At 41.1% G+C, this 18500-nt stretch overlaps 2 protein-coding genes across 2 annotated transcripts; one reads left to right on the forward strand and one right to left on the reverse strand.

The window, feature by feature from the left end:
• Positions 1–4969: 4969 nt before the first annotated feature.
• si:ch211-175m2.5 (uncharacterized protein LOC568697 homolog) lies at positions 4970–8104 on the reverse strand. Its single transcript, XM_036551489.1, has 5 exons — positions 8002–8104; positions 6834–7004; positions 6286–6385; positions 5935–6065; positions 4970–5297 (listed from the first exon to the last, which is right to left on the reverse strand). Exons 1-5 carry the CDS (start codon positions 8056–8058, stop codon positions 5001–5003), a joined length of 756 nt encoding a protein of 251 aa, XP_036407382.1. The 5' UTR covers positions 8059–8104; the 3' UTR covers positions 4970–5000.
• A 612-nt stretch (positions 8105–8716) lies between these two features.
• LOC118793708 (small integral membrane protein 19-like) lies at positions 8717–10024 on the forward strand. The gene is made up of 3 exons (XM_036551964.1): positions 8717–9001; positions 9366–9490; positions 9682–10024. Exons 1-3 carry the CDS (start codon positions 8871–8873, stop codon positions 9741–9743), a joined length of 318 nt encoding a protein of 105 aa, XP_036407857.1. The 5' UTR covers positions 8717–8870; the 3' UTR covers positions 9744–10024.
• Positions 10025–18500: the final 8476 nt, after the last annotated feature.

The following is an 18500-nucleotide window of genomic DNA, read 5'->3' on the forward strand; positions in this document are numbered from 1 at the left end:
TGGGCCTGGACGTGATGTTCAAAGAGAGGAAAAATCTGGAAATCGTTTTAAAAATAAAGTTGAAAACTGAGCCAGAGTGTGCTCTTGACTAAATAAATAAATAACATAAACTGTAGACATTTCCCTCCAAAGACTTTTAATACCCAGCTGCTACTCAGAAAATGTTGAGGCTATGAATATGCTGTCATACAGGGCTCATTTAATAAATAAACATATTCGCAGTGGCTTTGAAAACATCATCAGAATATCGGGAAGTTAAGCAAAGGGTGTTCAATTTTTAGTAGACACCATTATCTAGAGTGATAGGCTTACATTTCACGTCACTCATTAATGCACCTGGACATTGACCGTGGTGGTTCCAGTTTTGCTCTTTTTTTCCATGATACACACAAGGTTGACCCAAATGTGATGCTTGTCTGATTTTGTTCATCCTAAAATGATGGCTTCAAGAATGGTAAATGATGGCTTAGCTGTTCAACACAACTTATTTAGGGAAAGCTAATTAAAGCTTCTTGTCTACTGGATAACAAGCACACACATATTCACAGAAATATGGTGAGCGAGGCCGTCCTGTGTTGTCATCTCCATAATAAGCTAAAGTGCCTTTCCTTGATTCAGTCTGAGAAATCACTTCCAGCAGCACACGTTTAACAGAAATCTCTGTGATTGAAGTGCTCTTTAACCCATCAGTGTCTTTGACATGCAAACACCAGTTGTGTCACATGTGTCAAGCTTTGGGATTCATTTTCAGAATGACTGCTGTCTCAACAACGCACATCCTAACCATTTATCTTCAGCAGAGGAGCAATGCTGCCCTCTGGTGGACATACATGCAAAATACATGCTTTCTGTCACTGAAATGTAGAGGCTGATAAGTAACAGGCCTGTCGCGGAGTGAGCCAGGGGCAGAGGGTGTGGCTGCCCCGGGCCCACGGTTCTTCCAGTTACAAAGAGGCCCACCATGGGCACAATCTGCCTGACTGAACATGCATTTTTGTTGTTTAGTTGAATATCTCAAATAAAGTTTGTTTGTGTGTCTTGATTGCGGCAAAAACATAAAAAGTCAGACTGAGGGCGTAATTGTTTCGACCGACCCCTAGCAGAGTTTCCCGCCGTGATATTTATTTTGAATGAGCAGAGACACAACAGAGTTACAGAAAACTATTCGCTGTCCAGTATGCTTGTGTAAGTGTACAAACAGAAAAATTACGCCCTCTGTTCAAGTCCCAAAGTAGAAACTAGGCGATCGCTGGCTGTCTTATTTTATTTCCCTCACTGACGGAGCCGTGGTATTCAAAAATGGTCTCACGCAATGAGATGTGCTGAAATAGCACACCTCATTGTAACCCGCATTTCTCTCCATTCCGCCCTTCCGTCCACATAAGTTTTCCCTTGGATATGTCTTGCATCTCCATACAGCCTATGATAGGCTGTATAAGAGCTCACTATAGGTCCTCGCCCCCTCTGCAACGAGCCATCGGCTCCGCCTCTGGAACAGGCTAAAGAGAAGAACAGAGGAAAGACAGAAAGTCAGACAGGATGTGATGTAGCGGTATGACTGGACTCAAAGCGCTGTGGGCTTTTCCACGCCTCACACCCCAGAACTGAAACAGCTGTTGTGCCCTTGAGCAATATGCTTTGACACAAACCCAGCCAAAAAAAAGCATTACGAAATGTCTAAAAAGCAAAATAGCATGTTTCCCTGCTACACTCTCCCACGCACAGCCTACAGAGTTTATATACATATACAAATACTGTATATAGATTCCAGCAACAGCGCCAATAATACTACATGGGTGTTGTATTAAAATTAGAAAGGCCATATGAGAAATATAACAATAGAAAGAGACAAGTATTTTAAACAGCTCAAGAGGCCCTATGAGAACAACCAGCCCTTGCAGTAAACACAAGTCAGGCCACTTTAGGGCTAGTTTTTTTGGCCGGGTATTCGCTGTTTCACAAGTTCGGACCATACCACAGGGACTGTCTGGCTCCAATGCACCTGTGCATGCTGCAGTCTCACAAGATTAAGAAAAATCATTAAAATAAAACAATAAGATGTCATTTATGAGGATTCTGCAGGGAGAGAACGAGAGAAGCAAACCCTTCCATGTATTCCCGCATGGACATAATCGCTGTTCTTGGTTGCTTTGCAGTTCAAAACTGTACTTTGGATGATATGTAAATATCATCCCCGCATTTGCACTTTGAAATCATACACCCTTGCAATCATATCGGCACCGTATGTATTTGCATTATGTTATATTATTTTTACATGGTACCGTCTATGCTTTAGGATTTACCTGTAAATCATCACATTGCCTTCTTAATTGCCCCACTGGCAATAAATGCAGTCATATTGAATTGAAACACTTAAGTAAGTAAGACGCAAATATGAATGATCAAACACACCTGAGTTTGTGAACAACAGGCTAAAGTGAATATTAATTGAAATGTATAGAACTGTGTGGTGAGTATGTCCAATTAAGCCATTCTGTCCTCCATGTATCTGAGAAAAAAGTGGTTATTTTTTTCAGTGCAGCTCTTGATGGGGCTGGGAGAGAGGGGGGTAGAAGGAGTCCTGTGTGTGCTCACTGATAGAGCAGTAAATGGTGCTGTAATTAGAGTCGCTTAATAAACAGTACTACTCAATATGGCCAGAGACCTCAGAGAGCATTCAAAGAAAATAGCACTGTCAGAAGCACACACATACAAAAACGCACACAAGAAAAAAACAACAAAAAAAAACATGCACACACATGAAAAAAACATGCATATACACGTCTGCTCGTGTGTGTATGTGTGCGTGCTTCTGCATTTGTCAGAAATGTTAGGATATGTCGCCCTCTGGTGGATAAACGAACACACTTCCACCATCTGCAGACTTGGTTTAAAAGCATTGCATTTTATAGGTCAGTGGGTGGAAATCTGAGTCACCTTTATCTTCCTATTAACAATCAGTCAGTAACAGGAAAGAGGGGAGTGGTTAGTTATCAAAAAAAATCAAACACTGAGATGTGTACACTGGAAAGAAACACACAAACAGATCGACTACTTGCTTTTTTAGCAAAAAAAACATTTATTTCTGCAAACAGGCTTGACATAAATAGAGCACTTCAGATATAAGAGCAATGGTACGCATTACTTAGAGTCGTCCTTTCAGGGCATTCCCGGCTGCAATGCAATGAAAGCAACACACTGTAAACTTGTGAGCTGCACTGTGCTTTTGCATTTTGCATTTGCTTGGGGCCAATTGCTAACAGCAGCCAACAGTTAATCTGCCATTTCAGAGTGTAATCTCCAATAAAGCACCCATTTTGACTCTTTTCACAGAAGAAAACAGTAGTGATATTCTTCAAACGTTTAACCGTATGGTAAAATTGATACTTTTAAAATCCTGAGCGGTAGACTTTTGATTGCGTAGAAGTGTAATCTGTTCAGAGGACCAACGGCCTACAAAAACAAAAATACATTAATGAAGAACTGAAAGCAACCCAAAACCTGCGTGCTATAACATCATTAGCTCATCCTTTGACATGAAAATAAGGCTAAAGGACTGGTATGGATAAAGACATTTCACCCTATGGTGTTACTGGTTATGACTGTAATGCTCCACAGTGTAAACTTTTTAAAATGGCAAAATGAAACAATGTTTCAGAGGTGGCTGTCATCACTGTGGAGCATTACACTGTGCTTTCTTGAGTTCCTTTCAGCCCTTGTTTATGCACCAGAGTCATAAAAAAGATGAGTATTTGGATCAGGAACGGAAACACTACAGCCTGTGGCAGTCATGACACCAGATCGTGTGGGTGGCTCAGGAAAACAGTGAAACAAAAAAAAAAAGTCACACACAAAAAAATGGCTCTGTCTACATACGGCACATATAGCACTGTGGTGGCCTATTCAGTGCCACCCACAAACTTCCTACTTCAAACTTCTGGCCTTTTCTCCAGAAGTGCTCCACCTACTGTGATATTCACAGATTAGATACTAGCAGCTGCAGGATCTAATTAACATGGGGTACTAAGTAACGTACCTAGTTTTAACAACGTTACACCAACATACAGACGTTTGCCAACTACATTAAATGCAGGAAAACTGGTGCTTTTTCATTGTCCCAGTATATTAGCTTCCCTGTCAAGGTTAACACCTCAACTTTCCCCAGAAGTGCGTGAATGTTTTTGGTGGGTTAACATAGGACATAAAACAAAGGCTCAGTTTCCTGTTTCACAATGTCGCTTCCTGTTTTGATAATGTAACCCTCATCCTGACAAATCAAACTAGGGAAATCAAATAAACATGCACAATTTTATTCATGTTTACATATTGTGTTTAGGAAAGGTGTCACAGCTCAACGGTCTCGGTGCCCCCCAACACAAACACAGACATACAGTTCAAAATGACCCAATTCTGACCTATGGGTCTGACAATGGCCACAGGAGGAAAACTAATGCATGCCCCAGATCCTGTCAATTAGGAACGTTGCTGGAATTAGTGCTGAGGGGGAGGTTCACAGCTGCATCAGGCCTTCCCCTTATTTTTCACACCAGCATCTGTGAAAGGCAGAGGTGTGGAGTTTTTCGGTTAAATTGGGGTCCAAACAAACTGACCGTGGAATCCCATGTCGTTCCTAACAAACCTGGGCTGACGGCAATTGTCTGCGTTAAAAGGCAACCAGGGCGTGGAAAAATATAACCCAGGAAGGCATCTGGTTGGACATGGCAAAAATAAACCGCCTTGAGGTGGTCACTAAGTGCTCAGTGTGTGCAACAGACCACTTTCTCTGCTGCTAGAGTTCAAAGAAATCTCTGTATTTTCTAGAAATCTAAAGGTTAACGTAAAGCTCAGATAAGTGTTAAGCGATATGTTAAATGGAAGCTGCTGATAGTCTTTAGCCCCTGGGTGCCCTTTAACTCTGAGGGATACCTGGGAAGGGGGTTACACGTGTAAAGGGGCCCGGGGTGGGGTGGGGGGGGTCGGTGCATTATGGGACCGCGCTGTTAGGCAGACTTCTGCTGCCCCTCGGCTTCGCCCTTCCCCTTTTCCCGCGGCATGCGCCCCATGCTGTAGAACTCGACGTTGGGCCGCATGTCGGTGAGGTGCGCCAGGCGGTTGGACATGGCGAAGAAGGCGGCGATGGCGGCGATGTCCCAGGCGTCCTCGCGGTCGAAGCCGTGCTCCTCCAGCTTGTGGAAGTGGCCGTCGGTGATGGTGTCGCTGCGGCAGATGGCCAGGGCGAAGTCCAGCATGGCCCTCTCTCGGGGGCTCAGCTGGGCGTTCTCGTAGTTTACTATCACCTGCCACCAGAGGGAGACAGTGAGCCTGCTGCGTCCACTTCCCACGCACCGCAAACAGGGGGAGTCAGACTTGCTTCCTGGAGAGCCATGTCAGGACTGGCTGACACTGCAATCTCTTAATTACTGCATTAGCCTTAATTAGCTTCATTGATTACAAAGCTGCAATTGTTTCCACAGTTGAATCACAGACGGATACTACATTTTCCCTGTACTGGGGATGCACTGTGGTGTCATGCAGTATGGGAATATTGTGGCTTTAAATAACTTCCTTTCATACTATGCTCTCAAATACATTTGCTATATCCTCAAACTACCTCTTGCACCTGCTATGACACTTAACAGAATGTGGTATGCTATATAACTCCTAACTATTGCAATGTGACATTTAAGATTTAGCATCATTTCTGCTCTTAACTTAACCTTTTTGTATGAGCTTTTGTAATTTCCTCTAGACGAGAGGTTTGACTAAATGACTAACAGTAGATGTATATTAGTCATTAACCAATTGCGAAATTGGCTGGTAGACAAACAAGCGCACACACACCCCTTCGGGAACGCACTTTTTACACCCCTGAAAGACACGCTTCCACCTGTCTACTTATATCATCCCCTGCTCCATAAACCCGTGTGCGGTCACCTGGTCGGCCAGCGTGGGGTTCTTGGAGTAGATGCGGTGCAGGGCGCTGTGCGAGACGACGCAGTAGAGACAGTGGTTGTGGATGCTGGTGGCCACCACGATCAGCTCCCGGTCTGATTTCGTCAGCCTGCCTGGAGCCAGACGCGCAAACACAGAGATGAACTCATAAGAGGCGGCTACTCGTTTTCAGAAACGTCATTCGAATCCACACCCCCTTAGTTCTCAATTACTAAATTATATTTTGTTTTATTGTCATATTTTGGCTTTTGACGAGCGGCAATTCTGGCACCATTTGGAATTGCCGTGAGTTGGTTCTTCTCTCTCTTAGCGAGGAGGAAACCTCCTGCCTACCTGTTTCTTTGTTCATCAGAGCGTTGTAGTAGGCAAAGAATGCTCGAAACTCAGATGGCCGATGAGCAAGGACCTTGAAAACATTGGGCAAGAATCCACCCTGGAATAAAGGCAAAGCAAAGAGAAGTGTTACTCTGATGTTGTTAATGCACTCCTTAATTAACTCTGTGGTCACATTGCCATCCTAAATGATACACATGCATACACTTCCTGCAGATGTTCTTTGACACACTGGCAAAGCAAATCTCCTGGGACAGAAATTACACTGCATGAAGCAGTAATGAATCCACTGACAAGCAGGGGCAGTATGGTGAAAATTTGATATAACTGCAATATGCGGAACTAAAACAAAGGCATTTTTGCTGAAAGGTCTACAAACATTTGCAAGTTCTAATCCAAAATACACTGCCTTAAATATTCTGTTCAGTCCTTGCGTCTTTATAGATGTCTGCTCCTTCAGAGAATGAAAAATATTGCGCACACACACACACACACACACACACACACACACACACACACACACACACACACACAAGCACACGACTAACCTTGGTCTTCACTTCTTCCATCAACTCCACAATGTCATAAGGAAGGTCTTTTTTATATGGGATAGGGTACCGGCTGATCTGTTCTGGCGGGTCGGTGGAGAACCGTTTGCGGGTCACGGCTGAGGTTACGGCACCCGTGTGCTGGCATCTGCCCACTTTATGAAGCGTGGCCTGATGACAAACCAGATGCTGGGTGATTTACATATGCAACGAAAATGCCATATGATCTGTGCGAATAGCATTACATTTTACATGCATGCTATCGAAGCAATGTAGGTGAATTACCTACCCAACCACGTTTCCAACCTACAATCTTCCGGTGACAAGTCTAGCACCCTGACGACAGCTCGATGCCGAAATGCGACTTTAATGTGATCAACACATATGGTTCTTTAGGCATAGCCATGCACAACAATTTTACGACTTTAGTTGTGACTTAAACTTCTTTAGCGCGGAGAGGGATTTGTAATTCGTTACCTCCGCAAAGAGTGTTTTTTTGTGTATACACAAAAAATATACATAAAAATTCAACGAAATTGTAAACCAGAGGTCAGAGGTAAAATAAATTAGTTTAATAACCGTAGCTATCAATTTCGAGCAGTTACTGTGTAGTCAAACCTGTTCGGTTCATAACCTCAAGGAAGAAAAAAAAACCATGCTACGTGCAGTATCAGTCCAGGGCTAAATGTGACTGATGGTTTATCAGCCATGGTTAGATTAGCCTCACTAGCAGGATTAAATTCTAACATACCTGGCACTAACCAAGTGCCACGAACCACTTGCCCTAAACCCACAGGCGAGGAAGAAAGCTAGCTACCTGTGAAAAAAGCTAGCTGTGTGAAAATGTTAAATATTTGCTTGCCTGTCTACAACTAACCTTTCCAAGCAACAAAGTCGCTAGCAAAGTACATAGATACGATGAATTGCTTGCTGCTTGCATATATATCTAGACACATACTGCGCTAGTTGGCTAATGTTAACGTTACCTATCAATACTACAAAGTAGAAAACCCCCAACACACCCCAATACACTCCCAAAAGAAGTAGCTAAGTTTCAGAGGGAAAGACAGACAGCCTAAAGTACATACATTAAATGACGAAAGAATGGGCATTAAGCAGAAAAGAAGATGGCTCGATTGGCCAGCGAAGCTATTGTAAAGTCACTTACAAAAAGTCCTTGGATGGGCTGACGAATCCATTTCAAAACACCTGCACCACAAGCCATATTTCTAAACTATGTTTATGACGACGTCGATCTCAGACCACTACCAGTGAACCATTTCCTGGTTCGCCTGGGACCCAACCACTGTTCACGATTCATGACACACCTCCAATCGCTCTCCTTTGTCCCGCCCACCCACTGAGACGCTGATTACGAGACATGGAAAGTGAGTTCCGGTTTATATTTAATTTGCTAGGCTAAAGAGTTCCCGTATACTAACGGTCAACACAGATGCAGCATTTTATACGATGTAGCAGATGGATCTCTTGTAGAGTTACACGCCGAGTTATGCAGTGTCTTTGGTATCACTCTGATATTCCTAGAAAAGCGTCGTCGTATTTTGCTTGGTATAACACGCTGACACGACGGCATGCGGCGCAATAACCCACACAGTAACCCGCAATCAATATTTTAAATATATACATTTCAAAAGGAAAAGTCTGCCGTCTGTTATTGGCACACACTTTTTACTCAATCTCTCTAGGATCTCGAAGCGCAAGTGGCCCATAAGTGTTGATCTAGGAAAAGTTTCTCCAAACGCTATTCTAACATTTCCATCACAATTTACATAGCAAAACTTGTCTCACATCATTACTTACGGGAAACGTCTGCCTGGAACCTCTAGGGGCCGGATGGTATTTTTTAATCACATGTCCTCTCTTTTCCAATTTCGAATCTCGTCGGGCTAATAATTCGGCGGAAGTGACATCGCATATAGTTTACAGATGTGTAGGTAACTGTCTTGCCCGAATAGATTTTATGTGATAGATGATTTATCGGGGTGGACACAGAATATAGCTACCCTGCTGGTTGCCATGGGTGGTTACGGGATGGTGTCAAACGAGGAAACTATTGATTATTCGGTTCATGAAGCATGGAACGAGGCGACCAATGTGTATCTCCTTGTTATCCTGGTCAGCTTTGGCTTGCTAATGTACGCTAGAAAGTAAGTGTCATCGCTGTCGCTTTCACAGGCTACCCGGAAAAGATGGATATCCGACATATCTCACTGGACAACTGCATAGATAGCTGTGCATCAGTTAATATTCAACTGTAATAACTACTGGTTAGCAATATGACTGCCTACGGAGCAATGCTTGATGATGTTGATCCAAACATTTTTATGCAGTGATGGCTGTCCCACTTGATGCATATGAATGGCATCGTTTAAGCTTAGCCCATTTTGAGGTCTACATTGGCTACTGATGTAGTCTGTTAGCAAACGTAGGTAGCTGACTGTGTCGTACTGTGAAGGTTAGCTGTGAGTAAGTAAGCTTACTATCTATTATTGTTTGATTGCTTCGTCACAGAAATAAAAGAAAGATCATGCGTATTTTCACGCTACCTCCCACCGTCGGGTCGTCGCCGGAGCCAAATTTCTACGACAGTCTGCAGAAAGTCCGTTTACGGCAACAGTTGGAGATGTATTCCCTAGGTGAGCAAGCCTCACTCAGAACATGTGAACCTGTGAACATTTGAGGCTAAACGAATAGATGCGCTCGATGACCACCCAGAGTGGAGGGCATAACTGTGAAGTCAGAATACCGATACATGTATAGGTGTTATCGTAGGTAATGTGGTAATATAACGTCACTGAAATGTATTTCTTTAATCTTATTTTTACAGCAAGAAAATTCGATCAGCACCAACAAGGTCAAGCGGAGAGTGTACAGCTTGCGATAGAGTGAAAAAAACTTGGAGAGAACACTGCATGCTCATTTTTATTCTGCTTTTTTGTATTATTACGTTATATATTCTTTTATATGTAAATAAAATATGAAAAATGCACACCGATGGCCATTCCGAACAAACTCGCTCTTGCATGCTTATTCAGAAAATGACAGGCAATAACGTGGAGTGGCTGTGAGCCGCCCTCTGGCGATGAGTAAAATCTTAATACTGTGAGTAGGTATGCATCTAGGCTGCTATCTATTGCAAGAAGATTGCGAGGAAATCGCAGAGACATCTTCCTGATAACAAGGCGAGGATTCACACGGGAACTGAATGTGACATTTCATTGAAAATATTACGATATAGAATCCCTGTAGATACGATAATGTGGAATTCACATCAGGGGTTTCCGTGAATTTCGGAACGGCCATTGTGGTAAGGCTTCCATAGGCTGCTGGAGGGGGTTATTAATTATAGCCGTTCATAAAACGTTCTGCCTCCAGAAACGGTCCATCTAGCTATTACCCTGATTAACTCGACAATACCTTATTCACATGCGGAATGTATAATTTTGATTTAAATTTGCCGATGTGCATCAGCTAGGAAAATAGCAGTCTTTTCGTCATGAATCCTTCCTCTATGAAACATCTGAAGCAAAGTGATGCTGGGCCTAGCTAGTACGTGGATGGGAGACCTCCTGGGAAAGCCAGTTGCTACTAGAAGTGGGTCCAACAGGCCAGTAGGGGGCACTCTTTCCCCTAGATCAAGTAGTGTCTCAAAACAGTGATGGGGGCACTGTGCTGTGAAAGGTGCCGTCCCTTGAATGAGAAATGAAAATGGAGGGCCTGATTGGCTGCAGTCATTAAAGATCACATGACCCCCTATGCAAAGAGTAGGGGTATTAACTGGAGCCTTAGTCAAACCCCCCCCCCCCACCCCAAACTGTCTCCTTATCCTTGTACAGTTTGTGCTGAACTGGGAGTGTGTAAAGTATTTTAAACACACAGCAATCCATCGTCTCTTACGGTTAAACATCAGCGGAGCCAAAACAGGCTTGCAAACTTGTAAACTTATACTCATTAATATATTTTGGGGTCTAGGCCGAATTCTTCACCAACAAGGTGTTTCAGTGTGTCAGTAAGTGTGATATCAGTGAAGTGATACCTTCCCATACATCTCTGAAAATGTTTGATACAGGTCATCACAATCTCTCTCCCTCTTTACAGTCCCTGTTTATGCCATTGCTTTCCCCTGTTATTTGCATCATGGTGCATTTTGTGGTACTGCATTTATGCATGAGTTTATTCAGATATGTTTTTGCTTTAAACAAATGAAAACTCACCAATGACAGCATCATGGTGGAAACGGGTTGCATTCAGTCACACACAGAAGGGAACAAGTTTTGTGTTGGTAATTCTTGTTAAGGATATCCTGTTGAAAAAAAAATACTGAAGTACTGCTCTACTAATATTATTACTGTTCATCCGCTTAGCAGATACCATTGTGCAGGGACATAAATAAGTGTTACATTTTTACAGATACAATGCAGGGTTTAACAGCTGTGCCTGTTTTTAGATTTGAATCTGCAGCCTATAAACCATAAGCCTAATTCTCACTACCATGCATTAGCATGCTCCAGGTACAGGGAAATTAAGGAGTAAGACCGGAATATATTACATACCCAGGAGGCTTTGCTACAGCCTAGAAGTTAACACACTCTCTACCTTGAAATGTGGGTACTGTGTGCACAGCTGACAGAGGGGTCTTCTGATAATCAATAACAGTTGAAGATTGTGACTATGAATGCAAACCACAGTATGAAAGAACCAAAACTGGCAATTAGTTGAATACAGTAGTCCCTGACACTGCACAGTGGAAATCCCACCCTGTGTGGTTGCTATAACACCTACTGTGATGCAGAGACCCCCCTCTAATGTGTATGGGTGGGATCATAAGCTACCCAGAAGCGTATCCTCATTGAAGGGGGATGGTAAAAGAACGCCAGTGAAAGAATACTGCATATGCAGTATGATAAGAGTGGAGCCACAAGCGGTAATCTCTTCTGGCCAACAGCAGACACTCCTGATGGCTGTGCTTTACAAAGTCCAGTTCTGATTGGATAACTGGAGCTGCTGAACCGGCTGGCGGATTTGGGCCAGACTGAATGTGCTGACCACAGCTTTCTGAGGGACTGTGATGAAAACTTTTGCCAACATCGCCATCTCATGGACACCTAGAGAATGCTATTGGGGGGCTTGGTAGTAAGGCCTGGGTTTATTAATACTGCTAATGTTAATTACTCAATCATGCATTTGAGCAAGGGACAGATTTATTACTTTCACAACTACGACAGTCCAGCGGTTGTTAAAAGTAAACAAATATGTTTATATGTGTGTGGGAAGAATATTATTACAAACTCAGTAACAGGATGCAAATGCACAATATATTTCAGCCAATATCTTTTTGAGAACATTCAACTGTAATTACATCCTGCTCACAGCTAAATAGCAGTGATTATTAAAGTGGCAAATGCCCAACTAATGGAACATTCTGAAAACACTTCTGTTGCCCTGTGGAATGTTAAGTGAATTTTGCCTGTTAGCTGGCAAAGTAATTGCTCATCAACAAATGCATAAAATCCATTATTACTGAACCATTATGACATTATCTCTGAGGCCCTGAACAAGTTGTACCACCTATTTTTTTGAGACTTGAGGCTCAATTCAGTTTAAGGCAGCGTGATTTTTTCATCTTAAAATGAAATAAAAAGCTAACGTAAACATTACCAGCGTGGAAAAGATTTTTTTTTTTGGATTGGAAAAAAAACAGAGAACCAACTTCCTGAAAAAGAATGGTAGCTTGTATGTATCAGGTTCTTGGAAAAGAATGCAGGGCCCTACAGAGAAAGCAGTTTAACCTGTATCCCCATTCCTCCCTGTGCTTACCTTATTGAAGTATCGCATATCCTGGTTTGTCCTTTGGCCCATTCACCTCAAAGGACCCGTTCAAAGGCCTGGTTCAGTAGGTCCTGTTTTTTGGTCTCCGACTCTCCAGGGGCTACATAATGGAGCTTGTTAAAGCAAACAGAGGCACAATTATGCCAGAATGTTCCCTTGTGGAATGAGAGCATTTCTGCTGAAAGGAGGAAATGAAAGTCCTGCTACCCTCCTAAACATTCACCAATGAAGAAGTAATACATTCTAAAATACGAAATCACCATCCCCAAATGAATGCACTCCTTGTGCCAAAATGCTGAATTCTTTTTGAATTTAATGTCAATTAGAGTGCAAGCGAGTGTGCAATTTCCTCATTTCTCTTTTCAAAGCAAAATCCACAATGCTAAAGGATGCACTACACTTGTCTTAATATGTGTTTTATGTTTTCCAAAATATATATTATTGCTTCCCTCATATGTGTAATTGTAAAATTACATGACAAATAAGGACTATTGCTGTAGGATAAAACACATTAGTTTTTCATAAGGTAGGAATATGATGACACATTGTCCAGGCTGAAAGCACTGCATATAATTTAGTCACCATTCTTAACTTTTCATTCACTTTTATTGATCTTCCTCCTGTCAACGGATGCATCCTTAGATCAAATAAAAACCACCAAGTCTTTTCAGGACATGCTGTGCAATCAAAAAAGGTTTACAAATTAATTTTGCACCGTGCTATCTCTTGGGATTGAATCAAAACTACCAAGGCATTGCATGAACTGCTACGTACATTATTAGGGAACAATGGCCCCTAGATTCAACTAAAAAAGGAAAGCAATCTAAAGGGCAAGAGTCACTGTTATAATGCTGCTCGGGATTAACTGAGAGATAGGTGGACCAGACCTGGTCTGCCCTGCTCCATCTTGCGCTTGTGACGTACTTCAGTTTATACATCTTTCCCCACCAGTGACGTCTGTGTTTATCCAGCTCGTGTAGCACTGGAGACCTTTTGGTTCAGGATGACTCCGGTGAATTTCTCGCACGCGGATCATCCGCCTTTACTCTAAAGTCTAATCTCTCGCTGTGGATGATCCCTTTTAATTAGGCCCTCTCCGTTTGAAATCGAGCAGCGATTAGACCCCGAGAACTCCACACAAGCTCCTCGGTATCACTGTTGCCCCTGTCTGGCCTCTGTGAACAAAGACAGCAGGGATTACATGCTCCATCCTCACACAAACATGGAGAGATTCTTTCACATATCCCCACAAGAGCACAGGGGGCAGATACCGGGCTCATCTATGCTTGTTGTAACGTGACACGAGCAGGATCAGGCCACAGATATACTATATATTGGCCGGATATTCAGCTCTGCATGCTTCACTTTGAAAGTTCTATCTCTGGCATTTTTGGAGTTATAGGTGTTATGATTTGCTAACTCATCATGAACACTCTGTGGTGTGGCCCCCTCCAGTCCAGACAGCACCGGAACTTTCCGTTACAGACCGGAAGCTTGTTGATTGGGAAGAATGAAGAACAGACATACAGCATTTGAAGGAAAAAAACAAAATGCACCACATGCTCTAGCAAAAGGCAGTTAGATATAATTAAGAGAAAAACTCTGGAAATGAAAGTCTGTCATAATCTTTTTCCTTTTTTGAAAGCCAATCTTAAGTTTCATTACTTCCTGGGTAAAACAATAAACCATAACATCAATAATAGGAGACTGTCATTGAAATTAGTTTCATTTTATTATTACAGATATCTTCATTAAAGCATTTTCATTTGACATACAGTAGTAATAAGGTAAATGGAAAAAGTACCTATAAAAATTATATGATATGAAAAAGAATACTTTCAGTTTGTGGGAGATATTTGCTGGTTCTGATCTGTAAACATTAACCTGCATCACCAACTGAATTTTTCACAGTGCAGTTATTCATTTCACCTAATTTTGTCATATTTATGGAGTGAGTCATGGAGGCAAGAGTGACAAAAAAGCCAGGAAAGATGGACAAACATATATTGACCATTTTTTGTTCTTTTTAAGGGGGGTCTCAATATTGGAGATATGAACTAACGATACTGTTTCAAAGTAATTTCCTCTTAGATTTCTGCAATAGGTCAGGTGGCGCAGAAGAAATCTCCAGTCCTGTTTTCATATTTTGGGAATCAAGTCTTGCCATCAACTCTGATGCTCAGATACACAAGTAAGAGATTATTTATAGCCAATCATGTGCACTCCTATCTCCTCTTTAGGTTACCAGCTAATTCAGTGTTTCCTGAGTGATTGATGTGGGCCCCAATCAGAGACATAGTCCTCCCTGTACCTGAACTGCAGTTAAGGTTTGTTTTTGGTATCATTTTAGTTATGTGTTTGGAGTGACTCACTGAAACCTGCACAGACCATTCAAAGTAGATGCAAAATGCAACAGTTGTTTAGCAGAGGCTTCTTGCCTCGGGCCCAGGTGAATATGATGAAGAAACAGGTGGTGTCTCTTTGTCCCACATGGACTACATTCTCAAATGCAAAAAAGAAGAGAAACTAGGTCTCGCTCATTAGGTCTACGCCTTGTAATAACGGCAAAATTACTGTTGTTAAATCCTGACATGTTGATATATTTTTAAAAACTAAGCAGCCTGACACCACAGAAGAGGTTTATGTGGCTCTGTTAAAAAGGGAATTCAATGCACTTTTTTTCTTAGCAAAAAATGTTGGTTTGTTTAGCTTCTAAATATCATTTAACATGCATATCTAATTGGTGCATGAAATTAATTTGAAGCTTTCTGGGGAATAAAAAAAAGACTTTGAAAATAAACTCTCTGGGAACATACAAAGTCAACAGCCTTTGATTTATAAATGCTAAATATGTCCAACCAATAAGTCATTTTCTGGGTTTTATTTTCCTCATAGAAAAACCCTGGGTGAGTGAATCCAATGCAAATGGCAGATAAATAGGGACATTACAGGAAGGACAGCACTCGCTATGTTAGTTTACAGTTAGTTTTCTCTCAGTACAGATGGACACGTTCAAATTTCAGATGCTGGGCTCTCACAGAATACACACTCTGGCCCACACATCGACACAGTCAGGCTTAAATTAAAATCCACTTCACTCTTGGTTACCACTCGGTTACCTCATGATATCTTGTATCAGAGTTGTGATGGCCTCAGGAGAATAATGGAGAAGGAATAACTCTTCATTATATCTTCATAGCAGAAGTCATCTAACGTGACTGCCTTCATGTTTACAAAACAGTTAATTATACACTGACATTTCATAATGGCAGGGGAACGCACCACACGGTATTAAAGGTTAACGATCCATGCTGAAAAGAATTTCTGAAGTTTGTGTTTAATGCAATACAGAAGAGAATTGGGTTTCTATTATTGAAAAGACATTAAAACAGCGAACCCGGGAGACAACGCAGGAAAAAAAAAAGCAATTATGTTTTGCTTCATTTCAAAAACCAAGATAATTTCCTGAATGGATCACTAATACATTTTATTATTTCCCCAATGTTACAATTCTCCAAGCATAAATACTTTGTTTTTGATTATTTTGGAAGATGGATTATTAAATGATATGACACACTGAATAATAATAATTATAAAAAACATGAATGTGATTATTTCTATGCCCTGAAGAAATTATGAAACACTTATAAGGTTCAGAACAGGACAGAAAGGAATACATGCAAATGGACTTTCCTAAAATGCATTTTTATAGAAAAATAATACAGTATATCTTACTAGGAAACTGAAGTTCTAATTAATTTAAATCTGTGTATTAAATACATACTAAAATCAATGCTGCACATCAGCACCAATGGTGCATTTCCTGATTGAGATATCTTTCTGGATTTGAGGATCTTGATTGGGCAGAAACCAAGATCTGGGTTTTTATTTATTGAAGTTCCAAATGAAGAGTCGGGTGGCGAATTTTCAGACAATCTCTATGCAATTAACCAGACCTAGACAAACTGCTCCCATCCACAACTGTAAAGATCCCATTTACCACCTGGGGGTCAAAGGACTGGGACAGATGCGATCCCGTTGCTGGACTCAAAGCCAAATAAAAGTATCACTATTACCACATCAAATGCAAACTTTTATTGTTTGGAAATTCATATTTACTGAATCTGCTTAACTTTCTGTGCAACAGCTCTGCAATTTAATCTAATGTCTATTTTATAAATTATTTTATTTCTGTACTGTAATCTCACCCCTGTGATATAATCTCACCTCTATCCTATTAATTCATTTCTGCACTATAATCTCAGCTCTGTGATTTAATCTAATCTCTATCCTATTAATTCATTTCTGATATAATCTTAGCTCATTTCTGTAATCTCACATCTGTGATAATCTTGTCTCTGTGGTATAAATCTAATCTCTGTCCCATAATGGGTTATAATTCCTGTATCTGGACTCTGAACCAACATTTTAGCACAAAGCATGACTTTGTCAGAGTTTGTCATCGTCTTTAATTGTTTTGTTGCACTTATGACTTATGCACACATGGTGATTTCATTCCCGAATTAGGTTCCGTGAACAGTGGACGTCAACACACTAATCATTGCTGAATCCTGGGGGCTTCAGTTAAAAACTTGTTTGTGTGGTGTATGATCACTTTACCCCACTTTGCGCATAATTGCATTAGCATGTGAGGAGATGGAGATTCAATTAATTGTTGTAATTGTTGTAATACAAAGTGTTGTAATGTGACATTTAGTGTCAGTAAATTGTATCAATGCACACACACCTTATAGCATTAAAGTAGTTCCACAGACATAAAATAGTATAGCCATTGCAGTGTGCAATGTGGGATCTGACTCTGATTCTTCAGTGGCCATTTTATAATGTGTGTAAAGGTACTTGTGACCTTCAAAGCTTAAGGGTCTTTGCTGTGGAACAATATTTAATGTTAATAAAAACTTTTTATTTTTGTATACCAACAAACCTGAACCAAATAAAACAGAACAAATTATCCACATTTAGGTTCCCCTGAGTAGAGGTGGGCTTTCTGATTGGCAGAGAGATAGGAATCCGTCATGCTAGCATTTTATCCTGGCCACAATCTCTTTATTCAGCGTAACGAGCAGGGCACGAAAATACACTTCAAGGAAGGGTGTTCTTAGTCATATAATTCATAATAAAAGAGATCACTGAAACAATGCAGGAACTCTTATGACCTACTATAACCCCATTATATTAAAAAAAACAGCAGTAATTAAAAGCATCCATTCATTAGAGGATCATTATGTGCAGCTCAATTAATCCCTGAATTAATTCACTAATTACAAACCCTTAAATATTTAACCAGTGAAATCCCATTGAGGTGAAATATTCATGGGAAACATCAATCAAGTTAATCAAGAGTTAATTGCTTAATTACAACTTTATCAGAGAGAGATGGTCCAGAGTTATCTGCCTTTATCGGAAAACTATAGAGCCTAAATGCAGAACTCGATAAACTGTGAGTGATGTTTATAAGGCGGGAAAGAGTCTTCTATGATATTGACCCAAAGGGGAATGCAAATGGTAGAGGCTGGCTCAAACGTACAATGCCTTTTCATGTGTTCAAATTGGGGTGAAAGTCTGCTTTAGACATTATGGAGCAGGACTTGTAACAGGTGAAAATTGTACTGTATGAACAAACTGTGGATTCAAATCCTAGGTGAGCCAGTACCACTGAACAGTACCCTTTAGCTAGACACTTAGCTGAACATTTATTAAAGCAGTCTGAGTTGGTTAAGCGGGTAAAATACAAACCTGAGATACATAATTTGTCCCAGATATGGGTGCCTGCTTAAAGCAACACATGTTAATAGC

This window comes from Megalops cyprinoides, chromosome 18 (genome assembly GCF_013368585.1).
Source record: "Megalops cyprinoides isolate fMegCyp1 chromosome 18, fMegCyp1.pri, whole genome shotgun sequence".
NCBI classification, from domain to species: domain Eukaryota; kingdom Metazoa; phylum Chordata; class Actinopteri; order Elopiformes; family Megalopidae; genus Megalops; species Megalops cyprinoides.

Coding starts and splice junctions, on each gene's coding strand:
- LOC118793708 (XM_036551964.1), top strand. CDS start 8,871: ATGGGTGGTTACGGGATGGTGTCAAACGAGGAAACTATTGATTATTCG. Junction 9,002..9,365: donor TTGCTAATGTACGCTAGAAA/GTAAGTGTCATC, acceptor GCTTCGTCACAG/AAATAAAAGAAAGATCATGC. Junction 9,491..9,681: donor GTTGGAGATGTATTCCCTAG/GTGAGCAAGCCT, acceptor TTATTTTTACAG/CAAGAAAATTCGATCAGCAC.
- si:ch211-175m2.5 (XM_036551489.1), bottom strand. CDS start 8,058: ATGGCTTGTGGTGCAGGTGTTTTGAAATGGATTCGTCAGCCCATCCAA. Junction 6,386..6,833: donor TGGAAGAAGTGAAGACCAAG/GTTAGTCGTGTG, acceptor CCTTTATTCCAG/GGTGGATTCTTGCCCAATGT. Junction 5,298..5,934: donor ACCCCACGCTGGCCGACCAG/GTGACCGCACAC, acceptor CTCTGGTGGCAG/GTGATAGTAAACTACGAGAA.